General features: G+C 36.9%; 2 protein-coding genes across 2 annotated transcripts; both read right to left on the bottom strand.

Annotated features, from left to right (window-relative positions):
- Positions 1-6,918: 6,918 nt before the first annotated feature.
- Positions 6,919-8,115, bottom strand: LOC105859235 (olfactory receptor 4F6). Its single transcript, XM_012742885.3, has one exon. It carries the CDS (start codon positions 8,081-8,083, stop codon positions 7,145-7,147), a length of 939 nt encoding a protein of 312 aa, XP_012598339.3. The 5' UTR covers positions 8,084-8,115; the 3' UTR covers positions 6,919-7,144.
- Positions 8,116-17,313: 9,198 nt separating this feature from the next.
- Positions 17,314-18,252, bottom strand: LOC105859234 (olfactory receptor 4F3/4F16/4F29-like). Its single transcript, XM_012742884.2, has one exon. It carries the CDS (start codon positions 18,250-18,252, stop codon positions 17,314-17,316), a length of 939 nt encoding a protein of 312 aa, XP_012598338.2.
- Positions 18,253-21,515: the final 3,263 nt, after the last annotated feature.

The following is a 21,515-nucleotide window of genomic DNA, read 5'->3' as shown; positions in this document are numbered from 1 at the left end:
TTGGAATGCAAAAGACATCTAGGTTACCTAATTTGTTGGCATAGAACTGTTCATAGTATTCTGTTATAATTCTTTTTATTTTGGTAAAATCTGTAGTAATGTCTCCACTTTCTGAGTTTGACAATTTGAGTCTTCTCTCTCTTAGTCAATCTAGCTAAAGGTTTGTCAATTTTACTGATCTTTTCAAAGAAACAACTTTGGTTTTGTTGCTTTGCTCTGTTGCTTTTCTATTCTCCCTTTTATTTTATCTTTGCTCTAATCTTGATTTTTTAACTTTTTTTCTGCTAGCTTGGGTTGACTTTGCTTTTTCTAGTTCTTTAAGGTGTGCAGTTAGGTTATTGATTTGAGGTCTTTCTGCTTCTTTTAATGTGTGCCTTTTACACAGCTATGAATTGAAATAAATGAAAACAAAACTACAACATACCTAAACTTATGATATGTAGTAGATGTGCAATATTAAGAGCCCCAGTGCCCTAAAATATTTTCTATTAGCATCCAGCATTAGACTTGCATTCTTTAAGGTTAACATACTGCAGTCTCTAGTTTTACTTACATTGCTAAGGGAAGGGTATTCCATTAAGCAATTACAGACAAATAAGTTACCAGATGGCTTTCCTTAGCTGAGCTCTTATGCATGCAAGACAGGAGAGTTTTAGTGATGAAGAAATAAGTGATCCATTTTAACCTGAGTCCTTACTCAAGGAAGGACTTAGCTTCAGTCAGTTGCTGTAGGAGAAAGATTCAGAGCAAAGGGTTGGGTAGGAGGACAGACCCCAGAAAGGAGAGGTGAAACTGAGAAAAAGGAGAAATTGGGATAAACACAAAGTTTACCTACTTTATAATCCCTAAAGAGCAAAGATGAGAAAATAAAACAAATAGCAAATATCAGCAGATCTGGAAACTTACTCAGCTCTTTTCTTTAAGTCTTCACATTTCCCGACTATTACCATCTTTGAATCTCCGAATTCCAGAGAGAGACACTGGGTTACAAGTGCTTGATCGCTTTGAGGCATTCCAGACCCTCCATGGAAAGAGTGTGCTCTGTCCTAAGACCGTTGCCATTAAGGGATATTCCAGTTTGAGTTCTTTAGTTCTGGTCTAGCTATTGTTCTTAATAATGATAATGATGTGAATTACAGTCATCATTTATTTATACTATTAATACTTAAATAATTGTGATATGTGACAAATCCAGATATGCTAGCATTTGATGGAATCACCATTAGAATTTAAATTCACCTGTATAGAATTGGAATTGGGTAACTTCTTAGAAAAGATTTATAACTTTACATTTTATATAATTTTTTCTTACATTTTAAAATTTTGGAAAAAAGAGAGATATGCTCATTATCCCCAATTAATAAAACCAATGAACTGGAAGAGATCTAAAAATATGTTCTGACTCAGTTTCTTTCTTTTATTTTTTCTATCTAAGACACGTCAGTTTACAAGGTTTAAAAATCCATTTCTTTCCTGGGTTTTCTGCTTTTTATTAACATAATAGTCCAAAGGTTCTTTCTTATAAAAATGAAATCTCTCATCCTTTCAATTAAGTCGATGTCCACTTAATTCATCCTCTGTGGATATAAGGAAGCTGTCAGAAACTCTCTCAAATAAATGTTTAATATTCTTTAGCTTGGTAAGAGCAAATGAAGATCACTCATCTGTACCTTCTAATTTTAATCATCTCTATTCCTTTAGTCTTTCCTCACAGGATCCATATTCTATCCCTGTATCTTTATCCCTCTTGCCTAATCACTCTACTTCACCACGAAACATGTCATTGTGTTGACCTAGAAAAAAATTATTAAAAAACATTTTGAAAACATAAGCAAGTACAGGAGGATTGATTGCAGGTTGTTAAACATTATATATTTAGCTTCCTACTTTTTTTTCTCTGTTCTTCCATCATCTAATTTTAACAGACACTACATTATTTTGTTTGAGTTAAATTAGATCTCTAGATGTCTTTCTTTCAAACAAGTTTTTTAATCGTTCTTTCTCCATCTTGATTCTATAAAACTGGGGTTTTATTTTTCAAAACTGCATTTATCACTAGTACCTAATGAATTTTCTCCTCTTTATATCTTAGCTCCTCTCTGGAGATAGAAGTGAAGTAGACAACAACCTTGTTGGGAAGACAAGAGGCATATTTGTCTTCAGTTTCAGTGTTAATAAATTTCACTAAATGTCCCTAGGTACAGTTGATAACTTAACCTGTATCCTAGTCCTCACGTGAACTGAGGCATGGTGCAGACTGCAGACTTTGCTACATACTCTCAGGTGCACCTTGGATCTCCAAGTCATTTCCAAGTCCTAGGTAAAAATTAAGGTAAATTCTTGTTCTTCATATTCATGACAATTCATATATATTCTCCTGCTGTGATCATTTCCCCATTGGTTTAAAAATTCATTCATCATCACCACCACCTGTTTTTTCCTGTCTCCAGGCCAAAACGTAATTGACATGTGTAAAAAGCGAACTGCTAACTGCGTCTTTCTTCTTGCTGAAATTTACCTAGTTTAATATCGTCTTAGTGTCATTATTTTACATCATGTTACACAGGGCATATTAGCACTTTTGAAAGGACAAATAAAAAGATTTTTTTAATTAAAAAAAAAATCTTCCTGTTGTGAACTTCAGCTCATCTTTCCCTTGCAGCAATTAACAGACTATTATCTCAAGCACACAGAGCTATATAAAATGTTTCTATAAATGGAAAAAATAGTTAATTAACTGCACTTGGAAACTAGTGGCCAAATAAAGCTATAGTGACCTGGGACTGTAAAACTAAAGTCAATTAGCCAAGAAAATTATGTCCTTGAAATATATTCGCTGTGATCACAACAACAAAGGGAAAACATTGATAAGGAGTCACAGGAGGGATGGATGACAGTAGAATCTTTAAGAAAGTCAATCTTTATCATTATTTTTGCCTATTTAAATCCAAAAATAAAAGTGTCTCTAGATAATCTGATAATATTCACTTTCCAAGAGATGCATAGAAATCAAATGAAACATCTTTATAATTATCAATTTCTTCTACACACAAACTAGTCAAGAAAAGAATGAACTATAAAAATAATTTTTAAAATATCTTAAAAAGTGAGTTTTATATATTGTAAATTTAACATATCATAATAAGCACCTTATTAAGATATAGGTATAATAAGATATAGGTTTTGTCTAACTCATATTTATTTCTCCCAAAGCAACTTGTATAGTTTCCTGCAATCAAGGGATTTATAAAGATAAATTTCAAACACAAATTAAGAGATGTTCTATGAAATACCTGACTAATACTCCTCAAAGTGTCATGGCCACGAAAAACAAGAGAAAATGAGAAACTGTCACAAACCAGAGGAGATTAGGGGGACATAATAACTAAAAGTAAGGTGATATCCAGGATTGGATTCTGAAACACAAAAAGGACATTAATGGAAAAACCGGTGAAATTTGAATAAAGACTAGAATTTAGTTAATAGTAATGTACCAGTGTTGATTTCTCAGTTTTGGACAATGACCATGGAAATGTAAGATGATAACATTAGGGGAAACTGAAACTGGGTAACGGGTATATGAGAACTCTCTGGAATAGCTCTGCAACTTTTCTGTAAATCTAAAATTATTCCAAAATAAAAGCTTTATTTTCTTTAATATCAATAGGGTCAGAAAAAGAAATGTAAAATATTATTAAATATATTTATCAATTTAAAATCATGCTTGAACATTTGTTGAAACTCTGCTGTTTGACAGTTACTCAAGATACAAGGTGAATAACATATAATGCACGTCAGTAAAAAATTAATAGTCCAATGGGAATACCAGACTTATCAACTGAGGAAACATGATCTAAAATGTCAGAAGACAGCAAAAGACCAGGAGTCTGTCGACCTAGATTCTCGATTTGGATCTTCCATACATCACTTTTATCATCTTGGGTTAATTATTTTCCAGTAGCCGAGACTGTCTAAAATGAGGAAACTCTGAGAAGATTTATAATTTAAATTCAACTCTGTGATCCTACTAAGTCACTGCATGTGCTATATAAGATATCATCTTTCAGCTCTAAGGTACCTATCTACTACATTCCCTATGATGCAGGAGCAGGGTTCTGCCAACTTCCTCTTTTTCTTTCTTTTTTTTTTTGCCAGCTGCCCCGTTTAGACTCGCCACTAGAGGGCAGTCGAGGGAGACCGCAGGGCTGAGGGGTGGAAGAAGGGCCTGTTCCTCTTTGATCTCTGTGTGCTGTGCCTGTGACCATCGCCTAGTACCGCACTCTTCACCTCCGCAGCCTCGGTTCCGTTCTAAAGCAGCAGCGGAATCCAGTTGTAGTTTTTCCAACGCTAGCGTCACTCGACCCTCACACTCTCCTCAGGAACGCCGCCAGTCAGCCGCGCCTCTTCCTCAGCGGCTGTGACCCACACGCCCTCCTCTCAGCTCAGACGCTGGGCCAACTGGCATCCCCTCCTCAGGTATTTGAGTTTCCTCTCCACAGGTCCTTCCTCAAAGCTTTTAATAGTTTTGTTTTTTGTTTTTTTCTGAGACAGAGTCTCACTCTGTTGCCTGGGCTACAGTGCCATGGCGTCAGCCCAGCTCACAGCAACCTCGAACTCCTGGGCTCAAGCAATCCTCCTGCCTCAGCCTTCTGGGTAGCTGGGACTACAGGCATGCGCCACCATACCAGGCTAATTTTTTCTATATGTTTTTAGTTGGCCAATTAATTTCTTTCTATTTATAGCAGAGACGGGTCTCTCTCTTGCTCAGGCTGGTCTTGAATTCCTGACCTTGAGCAGTCCGCCTGCCTGAGCCTCCCAGAGTGCTGGGATTACAGGCCTGTGCCTGACCAGGTGTTTTTTTTTTTTTTTAACTTTTAGTAATTCTAACCGCTTTTCTTTATTTCCCCATGCCCATCCTACAAATGCTACATCTGAAACTTAAAGTTCATTCTTTTTAAAATAACTAGATAACTGTTAAAAGACAAAATTACAACAACTTTAGTTTAAAGTGTAATTGGCTTTTTTTCCCTTTTACTTTATCATATTATGGGGGTACAAATATTGTTAGGGTTACATATATTGGCCCTGCCACCCCTCCCCCTTACAAAAACATCAAGCGTGTCCTATCCCCAGCGCATTGCACCTATTTTGTAAGTATATATCCTTCTCCTCCTCCCCTCTTCCATCTGCCCACCACCCGATAAAAGTTGTTTTTTCCTTTTTTTGACCTTTAGGTTACATTGTATATCTTTGCCTTTCCCTACAAAGGGTTAGAGGTAGTCCCTTCCCCCCACCCCCCAATGCTCGCCACAACCCTAAGATGTGTATCTCCCCCTCCCCCAAACTCTGGTGAACACTACCACCATTTGAGCACCATTGTTTTGATCAGTCAGTACCAATTTGATGGCGAGTAGATGTGGAGCCCATTTTCTTGATCTTGTGTCGCCTCACTTTGGATACCGGGCTTAAACTTTATCCAGGATAGCATAAAAGGTGCTAGCTCACTGTCATTTCTTAGAATTGAGTAGTATTCCATTGTGAGCATATACCAAATTTTAATTATCCACTCATGAATTGATGGGCACTTGGGTTGTTTCCATGACCATGCAATAGTGAATTGTGCTGCCATAAACATTCGGGTGCAGATGTCTTTATTATAGAATGTCTTATGCTCTTTTGGGTAGATGCCCAACAATGTTATTGCTGGGTCAAGTGGTATTTCTATATCTAGTTGTTTGAGGTATCTCCAAATTCTTTTCCACAGAGATTGCACTAATTTGCAGTCCTACCAGCAGTGTAAGAGTGTTCCTGTCTCTCCACATCCTCGCCAGCATTTGTTGTTTTGGGATTTCTTGATACAAGCCATTCTTACTGGTGTTAGATGGTATCTCATTGTGGTTTTGATTTGCATTTCTCTGATGATTAGAGATGTTGAGCATTTTTTTATATGTTTGCAGGCCATTCTGTCTTCTTTGGAAAGTTTCTGTTCATTTCTGTTGCCCATTTCTTGATGGGGTTGTTTGATTTTTTCTTGTTTATTCTTTTATGTTCTAGATAGATTCTTGTTATTAGACCTTTATCAGAAGTGTAGAGAGCAAATATTTTCTCCCACTCTGTGGGTTGTCTATTGGCTCTGATGATGGTTTCCTTAGCTGTGCAGAAACTTTTTAATTTGATGAGATCACATTTGTTTATTTTTGATGCAGTGGTGATTGCCTTGGGGCTCTTCCTCAAAAATTCTTTGCCTAGACCAATGTCTGTTAGGGTTGGCGATTCTAGAGTTGGGCAACACCTCATTCTCTAAAACAGAGTGAGTGTTCCAATGATCTGAGCAGAGGAGTTTGGTTTTCTAGGGAGAAAGGAGCTGAAGAAAGCAGAAAGAGAATAAAAAGTGGTTTGATTTTTTCAAAAGTACTTCCCTTTTAAGCTTAAACAGAAGGACCTTATTGTGCTCACTCAGGTTGACTGGAATCTCCTGGGTGTTTTGTTTTGTTTGAAAACGGGCCTGTTAGAAAGTATGCAGCACTTAGCAGGAGTGACTCCATTCTGGTTTGATCAGGTCTGCTGGGGCCTAGTGAAAATGGCCTCTCATAAAATTTGTTTAACATAACTTCATACTTGGTTAATAATTCTTTATATCAAACTTTTTTTTTTAAAAAAAAGCATGATTTCTGTCTCCTTACTAGACTTCTAAAAGACCAGATTAGCAAATAAATAGCTAAAAGATAATGAGCTAAAATAATAGAAAACAAATATAGTAAGAGAAATCAGGTAAAGTAAAAATTAATATTTAACTTTACGATAGTCTACTTAAAATGAGAAAAATAGAAAATGGACAATAAGCGACATACTGACTTTCAAAATGAATTGTTTAATTTTATAGTAATTCTATTTGGCACTTTGCAGAAATAAGACCACTGGTGAGATAAAGTAGCCACAACCTATAATCTTTAGTCTTTATATCTCTTATAAAAATAGTCAAGAGATTGTCATTATAATTCTATTTGGGGAGGGAAAAAAAAAAGACAAGGCACAACACATTTTAGTAGATAGTGACATTCTGGTTAAATTTTATATAGCTTATTTAGCACATATCCATCTGAAATTCTAGTATACTTTGCCTTTTTATATATTCTCAATATCTTTAAGAGATTTTACTGTAATTCACAAACCGAGTGCATAATCTTCTCATTGCCACTTTCATCTCTTTATTCCTAAAAGTGTAGATGATTGGATTTAGAAAAGGAGTGATCACTGCATCAAAGATGGCAAGGAATTTATCCAGATGTGATGTAGGAAATGGCCACATGTAGAAAAAAATTAATGGCCCAAAGAACAAAACCACCACAGTGACATGAGCTGACAGAGTAGAGAGGGCCTTAAATATGCCACCTGAAGAAGTTTTCTGAACAGTCACCAAAATGAAGATGTAAGAGATGATCAGGATTAAAAAGGAGGCCACAGAAATAAATCCACTATTGGCAGTAACCATGAATCCCAGTGTGTAGGTCTCTATGCAAGCAAGTTTGATAAATCGAGGAAGATCACAAAAAAAGCTGTCTAATTCATTAGGGCCACAGAAAGGCAAGTCTACAATAAAGGCCAACTGGGTCAGTGAGTGCATAAGGCCAATAATCCAGGAAGTGACTAAAAACAAAATGCATCTTTGTGGACTCATGATGGTCATGTAGTGGAGAGGCTTACATATGGCCACATATCTGTCAAAGGCCATGGCTATGAGCAGCACCATCTCCGTGCCCCCAACTGCGTGGATAAAGAAGATTTGAACTACACAGCCCCCGAAAGAGATAGTTTTATGCTTTTTGAAAAGGTCATAAATCATCTTGGGAGCTGTGGAGGAGCAAAATATCAAATCAATAATGGAAAGGTTGGCCAGCAGGAAGTACATGGGGGACTGTAAATGGGGGTCAGAGGTCACAGTTAGCACAATGAGGAGGTTTCCCATCAGGCTTGCCACATAGAACACAGAGGAAAAGAGGAAGAGGAGGAGCTGGATCTCCCACGAAGTAGAGAGCCCCAGGAACACAAATTCAGACACCACAGAGTGGTTGGCTTCATCCATTGCCTCTGTCAGCAGTGACAACTCTCATGCCACCTGAAAGAGGAGAGGAAGGAGAGACTGATTTAGGACAAATAGCACTGATCTTGGCAAAATTGCGGGCAATTTGAAAGTTGTCAGAAAAGTATACAAAGGCTAATTTATGCCTTTGGAGACTATTCCAGTCACAAATCAATTTACATTCCTCTATTATATATGTTATTGCCAAAAAATATATTGCAGAGAATAAGAATGCTTTTATTTATTTGGATGGATACTTACATTGTATTTTTAAGTGTTATTTCTGTATCACTGTGAGCCAAAGACTTTTTACAAATTAAATGTATTAAATACTTAAGTAACATAACTTTGACATTCCTCAATATACTAATATCATATGTATGATCATATTGGCAAGTTCTTTTGAAATACTTATATGCATGTTTAGGGTGTAGAGATATATATTACTCATGTCTGCAAATTGAGATGACACATTATTTAGAAGAAGGCAAGAGATGTAGGAGTGGAGGATACCACCTCATAACACTCACCATGAGGGCTAGAAAAAGTGACACAATTGTGGGTACCATGAAGGAGATTCTGACTATGGAGATTCTTTCCCGAGTGAGGAAAGAATGTGACACTACAAGTAAAAGAGGCAACAAGAATGAGAATGATGAGTTGTAAATCTTAAGCAAAGGAAAACAAGTAAAAAGATAGAGGATTTAGAAATGGCCCTGTCTACTTTAATTGCATCTTAAAGTCCCTGTCTACTTTTAAATGAGATATTTAACCCCATTCATAACTAAATACATACTAAAATAGCAAAATGCTAGTGTTTCTTATCGGTTTGGAAGATATTTAAACTTTTGACAAAATTCAGAGTTTGGCAGAAAATTGGGAAACAGTCATAACTGGTAGCGGGAAAGCAAACTGATAAAACATTTGCCAATTTGGAAATACCTCCTGAATTTTTACATGCTTGTATACTTTGACTCAGCTCTTCTACTTCTGGGGGAAAAAATCCCTGAATATATGTATGTGTGCATGTGAAAAAAGTAGAGAAAGAAATACTATTTTTTTGTATTTCACCATATTATGAGTGTACAAATATTAAGGGTGCATATAGTGTCCTTGCCCCCCTCTTTGTTATTTTTGATAAATGCTATTAAGAGCAAAAGGCTCACAATAACTTCAATGTGTAAACTAGGAGAAAAGTTAATTAACTTATGTTAGATTCAAATAAGAGACAGCTATTTGAATAAATAACTTATATGAGCTAATAACTTACATGAGGTAATTTCTGTGAAATATGCAGCAATTTATAACACTGAGGTATACCTAAATGTACCTAGAATAGATAGGGAAGCCAGGATGGTGTCTCACGCCTGTAAACTGAGCACTTTGGGAGGCTGAGGTGGGAGGATCACTTGAGACCAGGAGTTTAAGACCCACCTGGGAAACACAGTGAGACCCCATCTTTAAAAATACATATATACACATAATTTTAAAAAGCGAGAAGACAAATAGGAGAAAGGTTGGCAGTTTCCTGCACTACATGATCCCATCTGAGTTTAAAAATAAAATTAAACAAATAAAATAATAAGTAGATAGAAAATGTCTAGGTTGATACACAAAAACCTGCTAACAATGATTATCTTGAAGAGGTGGGATTGAGAAAGTAATGAAGGAAAAGAGAACTTTTACTTTTCACTGTGCGCTCTTACTATCTTAAATTTTTACAGTGAGCACATATCAATTTCACTTTTACAATAAGGTGAATGTATGTGAATTTGGAAAATCACAAAATTTATGTCTTTAGACCATCTAAAGATGTAACCATAGCCTATCTCCCAAATTAAGACAAAGATCATAGGTACTCCCCAAATAGTCACTAACTTTCTTATTCCATTCCTCCCTACACCTCACACTCTAAGCTAAACTACTACTTCTTCACTGAACACTCCCAAATGGTACTTACTCTTCCTCACACATACTATCAAATATTTTAGCTCATGTCTTCTTCCACATTCTTCACTTGGCATGCAATGCCTTTACCCCCGTTACATCTCTCTGATTCTTCCTGTTCTTGTCAACACTAGCCCTACAAAATTCCTTCCTCCACAAAGTCTTCTTTGATACCCTTACTCTATACACCAACTGAAGATAATTTTTTTTTTATATTGTGGTAACCAGACCAAAAACAGTTGTAATAATAATGTTCTAATAGTGGTTGAACAAAGAACACTGTTGAATTTCCTGTCATTGTAAATGATGTCTCTTTCGTATGCCTTTAAAATGTCTTTTTAAAACTTTATCATAACCGGATAAATGATACATTTATAAAGAACAACTTAGCTTGGAATCACTTAGTTTCCTTTCACAATGACTATCATCACAACCTTCCCACTCATGCAATTTATCCAAGCAAATGATTGAATTCCAAATTGCTCCCCTAGAAGCTAGCTGACAGTTACTCTATCAGTGCTTCTAGTTCCTACTCAATCTTAAACTCTTTTTAAGTTTTATACAAGACCTTGTTTTATTTTTAAAAATATCTTTTATGTGTCATGTTAACAAAGATTAAAAAGTTAGGTAATTCCTAATGTTGGTAAAAATTTGAGAAATAGGCTTGTACACTCATTGTTGGTTCTACTTATTTCTAGCCAGACTTTTATGTTCTATCCACACTGAAAACTTAAGGTCTCAGGGAGAAAGGCAACACACATAACCTCAACATTTGTACCCCCATAATATGCTGAAATTAAAAAACAACAACAAAAACTTAAGGTCTCCGGATACCACACTTTGTATCAGTCCCCATGAAACAACTTCACTTTTTAACAAGGACAGAATAGTAGTTTAAATCTGATCTTTTCAGGGAAGACAGAGGGAAACTGTGCACTTAACTCACTACTGAAAAGGAAAATAGGTTATCAGTGGTGATAAGCAAGTAAATACCGTGTGCCTTTACAATGTTCTGAATCCCAGGATGCGTTAAACACAGAGCACTGAACTTTCTCCACGCTCCCACTCCTCAGTATAGAATGTAAAAAGAGGGAGAGATGCCTCAGAGATCATCTGCTGACTAGCTGGCTCTCTCTTATGCTCATCCTTGTGCTGGCCAACATAAACAGGAAATTAATTATAAGTCATATGAGCTTACCACCAATTCAAGAAAGGCGGATAATTCTAGAGTTTTTTGAAAAGTAGATCCATGTTTGGAGTCACTCAGATTTGTTATCTTCTGCATTCTTTTTTTCCTGGAGATTGGGTCTTGCTACATTGTCTGGGCTGGCCTCAAACTCCTGGGCTCAAGGGATCCTCCCGCTTCAGCCTCTCAAGAAGCTGGGACAACAGGCACAGGCCACTGTGCCTGGCGGTTAGCCTCTACTTTCTAACCTTAACATCCAGTTACTAGGTTGTGTTTAAATTACATTTGCTGGATAATACTAAAATTTGCAGGAAAACATTTCAATCTGATTATCCTGGAAGTTTCTCCACTAGTTTGTTCTTCCCAGATGGGTAGAAAGAGCTCAAGACACCACCGATAAGATGAGAAATATGTAGGGAGTGGGCACTGGAGCTGTAGGTTGTCAAAATGATTTTTCTTACTGCTATCAATGCAGCCAGCCCTGTAAGAGTCTACTGTTATCACCTGAATGTAACTTTACTAGTGAATATAAAACCTTTTTATCTTAGAGTTAATGAAACCAGGGTACAGGGAAGGCAAATGACTCTGTTGAAGCTACAGAACAAGGTGGCGGCAAATCCAGAATCAATATGTTTGACCTTTGACTTCATCAGCCCAGGTTATTTCCATTATACCATGTTTCTTTTGCTGTGATGGTCCAATGTTGATGTCCTGTTTGTGGCGCAGGGAATCATTATATATCAAAGCTAGTTTCTTTAGCATTGTCCAAAATTCTCCACATTTTATTTTCACTGGACTCCAATCTTCTGGTCCAACTTTTTTTGCCTGGAGACACACACGTGAGACGTCTGTGTAAATGTCACTGGAATAACCTTTCCTGTACTACACATAAGATCATCACTTGACTATACTCATTCTGCTGCCTTTTTTTGTTGTTGTTGTTAGTCATTCTGCTGCAGTTTCCCTGTTAAATAGCAGAGTTGATTCGTTTCTTCTGGTTTATTAATTTCTCCCTCTCACTGCTCTATGTATTTCCACTTGAAGTTCTGATCTCCATCAGAGACAGTTTCTATCCATCTAACCTACCTGCAACAATGTTGAAATATTCATGGAGTTAGAGGATCACAAGTGTAGAACTTGTTGATGTTATCATCGCTTGGCATAAAAAGCCATTTATAATACCTCCGTGGGGGAAAGGTGGCTAATTAGCAGCACCAAAAAGTCAGATTGCCATCCTGAGTACATTGGCCAAGAGAATTGTTTCCTAGGACCACAGAAATTTGGCCACAGCAATTAAAGGGAAAAGCTGGTAATGGGTCACTTGAGGGGAAGGAAGAAAGGAGACAAGGGATTCTTGTATGTGTAATAATTACAGAATTAAAAAATCTATGTATCTGTTTGTTTTTCTCTGTGAGGGAAGAGAGTCCATAAGAATGAATATACCTTCAAAAAAGCAAAATAAAGTTTTTCATCTCCATAGGAAGGGAGAAAATGGGGAAAAAAAGCCTCTGATGTGATATCTAGAGTGCAACCTGTGTACCATTAGAAAGGATAATTAAATTAGAGATAATAAGATGTACAGTTTTCCAGTCAACATTTAGTTAGTTCTTTATTCTGTGCTGGTCAGGAGAGATGAATAGGTTGTTATAAGAGGAGCATATGGGCATGGAATTCATATGCTAGTGGAGTTGGGATAAGACAAACCACTATGGTTTAACCCTCATAGGGCAAGATATTTTTTCTAAAAAAAAACCAACAAAACATAAAACCTCTTGTTATATTTTATATTTTTACATCAAAGGTGTGCAGAGAGTCGGTGAAAGGGCTATTGATAAAATACAATTATACAGAGTACCCTGTATCAATTACTTATTGCTGTATAACAAAGTAGTTTAAATCAATAAGATTTTACTTGCTTATGAGTCGATAATTCAGGCTAAGCTCAGCTAGGCAGTTCTTTTGCTGGTCTTCCCTGGGCTTTCTCAGATGTTATCAGTCATCTGGCAGGCAGCTTGACCAGGGTTGCAGGATATAAGATGGCCTTACTTATGTGTATGGAGCCTTAGTGCTGGCTATAGACGGGGCCTCTCTCTCCAAGGGATCTTTTATTATTTAGTAGTTTTGCCCAAGCTTCCTTATATGGTGGTAGGGAGAGCTACAAGTGTGCAAAGGCAGGAGCTGCAAGCAAGCTATACCTGAGTTCTAGAACTCCTATGACATCACTTTGCCTCATTCCATTGGGCAAAGCAATGTACACAAGACCAGGCCAGATTTAAGGTTGGAGAAATAGACTCCACCTCTTGGCAGGAGGAGGTACAAAATATGGCAGCCATGTTTTTCAATCAACTAGAGACACCATGACTATCCATTTTGAGTCTATCCATATGTAGGACATGATTCCCAAGACAAATAAGAGAAAGGTTGGCTATTACCTTGTCTCCATTTACTTTTTTATCTTTACTATTTACCATGTAATTGGACTAAATTGAGTCTTTGTCATTATTATTGAGATCACAGGCTCTGTGGCATATAAAGCCTAGAATACAAACAATCATCACTATATTGACTAAAACTTTCTTCCAAGTCTGATTCATTGCAGCAGCATCACTAGAAGTGCTTTCTTCAATGCCATTTGATATTCAGTTTTCAGCTGTAGCCCTTGAAAAGTCAACAGAGGCACAAAATTAGAGAAGTAAAAATAAATCCTGTCTACTAACTGTTGAACTATAGACAACTGTTACTTTAACTTCTATTGATAAAATGATAAAGAAATCACCTCAAAACAACCTTTAGTGAAAATCCAGAAGAAATCAGATTCCTTTAATGAACTAAATTTAATAGAAGAGAAAAGAAACCTACATTGGTTTAGAGAGTGGCTCTGGAATCAGAGAGATCTGGGTTCAAATCCCAGCTCCAACACTTCATAGCTCTGTACCCTAGGACAAACTTCCTGACCTCCCATGCTTGATTCCTTATCTGTAATGGGAGTAAAATAATAATAGTACTCACTTCACAGGGTGGTTGTGGGATTTCAATGAGATAATGTAGAAATCAGATAGTGCCTGGCATACAGTATTCCATAAATTGTAGCTGGAGAGACAAAGGGAACCTTACTGGTTAATTATATTAGCTAAGAAGGAAGAGTTTTGTATTTGCCATAAAGAGTTGTTTTTTTGACATTTTTTTGTTTGTTTTCTTGAGACAGAGTCTCCCTCTTTCACTCCAGCTAGAGTGCAGTGGCATCATCTTAGCTTAACACAATCTCAAACTCCTGGGCTCCAGTGATCCTTCTGCCTCAGCCTACTGAGTAGCTGGGACTACAGGTGTGTGCCACCATGCCTGGCTAATTTTTTCTATTTTTGTAGAGATGGAATCTCACTCTTGCTCACTCTTAGACTCCTGACCTCAAGTGATCCTCCTGCCTCAGCCTCCCAGAGTGCTAGGATTACAGCCATGAGCCACTATGCACAGCCAGAAAGAGCTGTTCTTGAAACTTAGTGTTCATTTTATTTTCTTTAAGCTCTTCTTGGGGTACTTTGGAGGAGCCTAATGGTAGAGAATCAGAAAGCAATATATCATTTGTTCAGTCATTTCCAGCTGTAAATTAAAGCTGTCTTATGAAAATTGGGTCATCTTCTGCCTAGACTGATGCAACTCTCTGGTTCAGTGAGAATGAAGGAACCCCATGAAGTGTCCACTGAAGCTTCATTCTTTTCCTCAAATAACATTACTCTGTCATGGACTAAATATCTCGAAGAAGTAGATGATGCACTGCCCTTCACTTTTGCATAGTTGTGTTTGAGTATGAGAAGGTTTATAAAATTATTTTAGTATATAAGTTACCTCTGGGTCTTAACACCTTAGAATAGTAAATAGATGGATATTTTAATGATACATTAAAATGACAGAACACAAATCTTAAATAGCATTATATTTTATTGGGTTGATATATGCTTTATGTTTACTATTTTATACTATTAAGTATATAGAGAAAAAATGTGCTCAGATTTAGGAGTACAGGAGAGGCAGTGGAGTATGGTGATTAAGAAGAGCAGGGATGTTGCAGCACAAGGTGTTTGGATATGCATCCCAGCTCTACCACTTGCCAGCTGCATGTTCCTGGTGGTGGTGGTGGAGGTGGTGGTTTTTGGACAAAACCAGTGAATGATCTTTAACTATCCTGTGAAAACACTGATAAATGAAAACAAGCTGTGGCAGTTTCAGCCAGAGTTGTAAATGAAACAGTTAAGGGCAAGCAAATGATGATAAATCTGACCTGAATTTTACCCAAAATGATTGCATGTTTAAGTTTCTACTTGTCAAATAGAAAGTCAGAGAATCACATAATGTTTGTGAGGCTAATATCAACAGAGGCACTCTGTGAAGTCATAGAAAGAGAAGTATAAATGAAGCTTACCAATAGGGAAAAGGAATAATTGCATATGTAGATAACCCACGGCTAATGGCTACTTTTGCTAAAAAGAAACATTTCTCATCTGGCTGAGTTAATGGCTGAGCAAATATATTTGGCTGACAAATATATTTATTTGTCTTAATAAATATATATTACATGTGAATTGATAATTTTAAAGAAGTCCAAAATAAAATAAAAATCAATGTGAATGTGAAAGGGTAAAATAACTTCCTAAGAGAAATCTGAAACCTATCAATGCTTTAAGAAGATGGATTTATTATAAGGATCTGCCAGAAATTACAAGTCTGCAGGGATATGAGTATATATGTAACATTTTAAAAGAATCTTTAGAATAACTAGGCTTTATTATAATGTTGTCATAGTTATTAGTTTATAAATCCATATCTTTATTTATAGATCAGAAAGATTTTGTCTCTGGCTTATATTGCCCTTGGGTCTTGAAAATTCTAAAGTGCCCAGCTGTTCAGTCATGGAAACCACAATCCACTAATAGAAACAGATTTTTTAAATGCAATAATATTCATACGTGAAATTCTTGAAGCTTACCTAAGGTAACAGCCAGATCTTGGTAGCAATAAGCAAAGTGATGGTGAATGCCCTTTACAGTGTTCATTAAAGTAGAAAAGCAATCTAGACAGAGAAGAGTGTTTAATTGTGGACTTTTAGTAGGTGACATAAGTAAAAGCCATGGAAGAGACCAGGAACAAGTGATGATTTAATCATGCAGTTATAAAATAACCAGGACCTGGTTCCAGAAATTTCTAGTTCGGCTGCAAATAAAGAAAGAATTTGGAAACAATAAGCAATCACATGAAATTGATAATAATGATAAGAGTAATGAACTCACTGGTGTCTCTTCTGTTCACTGGGGTCAGAAACAGAAAGGCAATAGAAGGCCAGAGGTATAATTTGTTAGTGGAAAGCTCTAGAATCCAAATCAACAAAAGTGGGCTTAAATATTTAAAAATTTTTTTAAATCTAAAAATGATCTAATTCTCATACCAAAATCTATCATCTAACATCTCTGTGCCTGAGTATATCATCTATAAAATAATAGGTTGGAACATGATCTCTCAAATTCCAGTTCCAAAATTCCATAATTCTATTATATAGCCAAGAATTCAATAAGTAGCCAAAGGATATAGGAAACAGGCAGATACCAAAGGAAGAAGGGAGAAAATCAAAGCAATTAGGTTTTATGGCAGTTTGGTAGATAGTTTCAGAAATGAACATTAACCAATTCAAAATGGGGAAAGTATATAACAGTGAAAAGGAATAATACACTAATTTCTAACATTGAATTATTCAACATGTTCTCTGGCACCTTTGGAGAGCTAAGACTATTGGAAGTGGTGGACTGTGACAATCGGCTTTGGTTTGAAACATTTACACAGTAATTAAAAACAGAATTAACAGAAAGCATTTCTTAATTTATAAAATAATACTGAAGTAAAAATACCACAGAGTTATCATGAATATTAAATAAGCCTCCAGTGTTAGCTCCCTTTATTTTTATTGATTAAGGTACTAGAGATACACAATGACCTGGTAAATGCCTAAATGTAACCTAGTACACAAAATTAACAGAGATCTAAACTTTCGATGACTTTATTTTTTCCATTGCCATTGAGTGTAGAGCTACATTTTTGTTTACCTTTAGAATATTCAGGATATCCTCCTATGACTCACAAGCTGATGGCAAAGTTTCTTCATTGCTGCCTTCATCTCCTTGTTCCTAAATGTATAGATAACTGGATTCAGAAAAGGAGTGAGAACTGCATCAAAGAGAGCAAGGAATTTGTCCAAATGTGATGAGGGGAATGGCCAGGTGTAGAAGAAGATTAATGGCCCAAAGAATAAAACCACAACAGTGACATGAGCTGACAAAGTAGAGAGGGCTTTGGATAAACCAGATGAAGAGTGTTTCCAAACAGTGATCAGAATGAAGATGTAAGAAATAATCAATATGAAGAAGGACCCCACAGAGATGAGTCCACTGTTGGCTGTGACCATGAACTCCAGTCTATTGGTCTCTGTGCAGGCAAGTTTAATGAGCTGAGGAAGATCACAGTAAAAGCTGTCCAATACATTAGGGCCACAGAAGGGCAAGTCTATGACAAAAGCCAGTTGGGCTACTGAGTGGATGAGGCCAAGGATCCAGGCAGCAGCCAAAATTAAAATGCACATTCGTGGGTGCATGATGGTCAAGTAGTGGAGAGGCTTACATATGGCCACATATCTGTCAAAGGCCATGGCTATGAGCACCACCATTTCTGTGCCCCCAATAACATGAATAAAAAAGATCTGAGTTATACAACCCCCGAAAGAAATGGCTTTGTGTTTTCTAAAAAGGTCATAAATCATTTTGGGGGCTGCAATAGAGCAACCTCCCAGGTCAAGAAAGGAGAGGTTGGCCAGCAGGAAGTACATGGGGGAGTGTAAGTTAGAGTCAGAGGTGACGGAGAACACAATGAGGAGGTTTCCCACCAAACTCGCCATGTAGAACACAGAGGAAAAGAGGAAAAGAAGAACCTGGATCCCCCATGAATTGGAGAGTCCAAGGAGCACAAACTCAGATACCATAGAGTGGTTGGCTCCATCCATTGCCTCTGCGAGCAGAGCTGACTCTAACATTCCTGAAAAGAGAGTAAAGATAAGATGAAGCTTTGTGAGGGGTCACTGACTGCGTAAATTTAAAACTGCAAGCAAATAACATCGCCTTACCTTACAGAGCCAAAACGCCTCTGTATAACCCCTTTAACTGTAGTTACAGAAAATAAGCAGTAACTCATGGCCACAAAGCACTGCTTCTAATTCCCCAGACTCTCCAAAATTCTACAGGTTTTGATAAAAGAAGATTAGACAAAAACAAATGCTGAATCAGACGAGGAGTTATGAGAGAGCTGGGAATGTGCTGAAATAACGTGAGAGAAAAAGGGGGGAAATGGAAATGAACTCATTGATTTTCCTTCACGGTTTGTTACTCCTACTCCTAGAGTTCCCCAAACCTCGAGCAATTTCTGATGACCTCTGTTTTTCTTATCCCTCTGATTGCTCCTATATGCAGTGCTATCACTATCATTCATATTGTCTCATGTTTAGCCTCATATCATTGAAGTTTTATCAAATCATATTCACCTTTTCCTCAAAAGAGGAGAAGATAACGTAGAAACCTTAAAAGTATCCCACTTTTGTAGCTAAGCCCAGGGAGTGGAGACAATCACAAAGCCTGGGCTGTGACAGCATATGGTAGAGAAGGACAGGGTCAGAAAAAAGATGTATGGTGGGGAATCTGAACATGAATAGAGCTAATACAATGCAGCAAACACAATTCTACACGATTGATACTTGCAGATCATTGGTCATGTTAATGTTGCATGTTTCATGGAATGGTAGAAAGAACTTGCACTTGGAATCAGAAGAGTGTGATTAAATTCTAACCCTAAGTCCATGAGATTTTGAGTAATTTCTTTCTCCCACCCCTTCTACACTCGACTCACTTCTTGAACTCAGTTATATTACTTGTAAAATAAAGGGGCTGGGCTAGGTCATGCTAAGTAATCCTTCCAAGTCTAACATTTCTTTTTAAGGCAGAGAGTCTCACTCTGTTGCTCGGGTTAGAGTGCCATGGTGTCAGCCTAGCTCACAGCAACCTCAAACTCCTGGGCTGAATCATCCTGCCTCAGCTTCCTGAGTAGGTGGGACTACAGGCAAATGCCAGAATGCCTGGCTAATTTTTCCATTTTTAGTAGTGATGGGGTCTAATCTTGCTCTGGCTGGGCTCACACTCCTATGCTCAAGCAATCCTCCCACCTCAGCCTCCCAGAGTGCTAGGATTATAGGTATAAGCCACCACGCCTGGTCCCAAGTCTAACATTTCTATTATTTTATAATACAATGCTATTCCAGTATGTAATGAAGTTCTCCATAATGATGGCATTCTCTGCACTGGACTGCTACCATGTTCACCATTTTCCCCTCCTATTCGTAGTTGGTTATAAGTTCCATATCCCATGGAAGCCCTTCTCTTCACAGTACTCTCTCTTTTCTCTAATTCCATTGTGGATCAGTTAACATATTATTATAAGTCTGCTGTATCATTTATTTTGCCCTTTATCATAACCATTTGTTATCAGTCAACAAACATTAACTAGATGCCTACAATGCACACTGGACACTATGGACTTATTGAAGCATTAAAATTTTCAGTACCTTAAGGCTTTTACATTCATGCACACAAATACAAAAGTAAATAATAAAAAAGTACTATATAAAAAATGTCAAGTAAGTAGTATGATCACAAGATTTTTTTTTATTCAGGGACAGAATGGATGATCATAAGATTTTTGAAGCAGAAAAGATACCTATGAGCCAGGGTGATCAGAGCTGTGTTAAGAAAGAAATCAGAACCTATGCTGTACTTTAAGGGGTGGATCTAATTTATGTCAATATATGGCTTTATGTCTGAGCATAAAGAATTAATGGGACACTATCAGGGTCTATCTTTCAATCTGGAGCAGTGGTTGATGAGCTTTCTAGGGAAATAATGATAACCGAAAACAAAACCAAAGCAGTGGCTACCATGTGAAAAACGCAATTACTCCTTTACATCCACTATCTTGTTTACAAAAGCCATGACCGTTTGCTTTATTGGTTTCTTTTTTACATTTAGGGAAATTGAAACCAAGCGAGGGAAGTAACAAGCTAGAATAATAAGTGGTAGATCTGATATTGATACTCTGGTCTCTCTCTTATCCTGTAGATAGGGAAGACTTTCCTTTTTTCTCATGACTTTCTAATTGTATGACACAGTTTAGTCTTTTTCTGGATGCCTCATGTTCTATCCTCCACATCCTAGGCAGATCAAAGTGAGAGAGGAGAAGGCAGCTTTGTCCTTAAGTATTCACAAACATCTGAGTTTCTTAAGCTACTTCAAATACATACTTAATTCATCCTGGCTTTTTAAACAAACATGCTAGGAGAAGACAAATCATACAGTACCTGCAGCTGAGAGCATCCTAGTTGGGTTTCCAGACTGCCATTGTCTTGATCCACAAAATTCTTTAGCTTCCCATGAGATACTCAGTCTTTACTACTCTCTAGTGAATGAAGAAAGCAAAGGTGCTCTGTCTTCATGTCAAGAAATGAAATAAAGCCCAAAACTAAAGCAAATCGGGTTCTATTCCCACTTATAAGACTGCTTCCTAACCATTCTAATTCCCTTTTGTGAATCTCAACCTTAAATAGCAATGGGCTAAAAAAAAAGTAATTTTAGTTTCTAACTGCATGTTCTTTTTCTTCTCATTTGTATCAATTCTTGATCATTAAGCTCAACTAAAGCTTCTTCCCTTGTACAAGGGAATATTTGATTGATTTCTATACAAAACAAACTTGTCATCAGAAACACTATTCAATACTGGCCTTTGGGACTTCAATATTGTACACCAATATCCCTGAGCTATTTCTATATTTGCCATCAATATACTTATTTAAAGATCAAAGGTATGACTATTTCCAAAGACTTAACCACATTCAACCTTCCCCTGGTTAGAACTAGCATTACTTCATGCACAAACAACTATAAAATTGCCTTTATTGTGAAATATATAGCTAATTGCCACACAAGAGAGTGTGGACCAAATGATATTGCAGAGATTTGAGATCACCAATATGAATTCATTTACCAAAGGGAATTGTCACCCAGAATCCTAGCAAGCCAACAGAGAAAGCTATAAATGAGTCATAAAAGAGAGAAAAAAGAGATCAAAAGTAAAAGGATATAAAAGATCTAAAGTACATAAGTAATAATGTAGATCTAAGTAACATCATACTCTGAAACCTAAAACAGACTGTTTTTCTTTTCAAGT

This window comes from Microcebus murinus, chromosome 6 (assembly GCF_040939455.1).
Source record: "Microcebus murinus isolate Inina chromosome 6, M.murinus_Inina_mat1.0, whole genome shotgun sequence".
Classification (NCBI taxonomy): Eukaryota; Metazoa; Chordata; class Mammalia; order Primates; family Cheirogaleidae; genus Microcebus; species Microcebus murinus.
Note: the sequence above shows the minus strand (reverse complement) of the source record. Positions and strands in the feature narration are given on the sequence as shown.

Excerpts from the sequence above, each read along its gene's own strand:
- LOC105859235 (XM_012742885.3), bottom strand. The coding sequence starts at position 8,083 with ATGGATGAAGCCAACCACTCTGTGGTGTCTGAATTTGTGTTCCTGGGG.
- LOC105859234 (XM_012742884.2), bottom strand. The coding sequence starts at position 18,252 with ATGGATGGAGCCAACCACTCTATGGTATCTGAGTTTGTGCTCCTTGGA.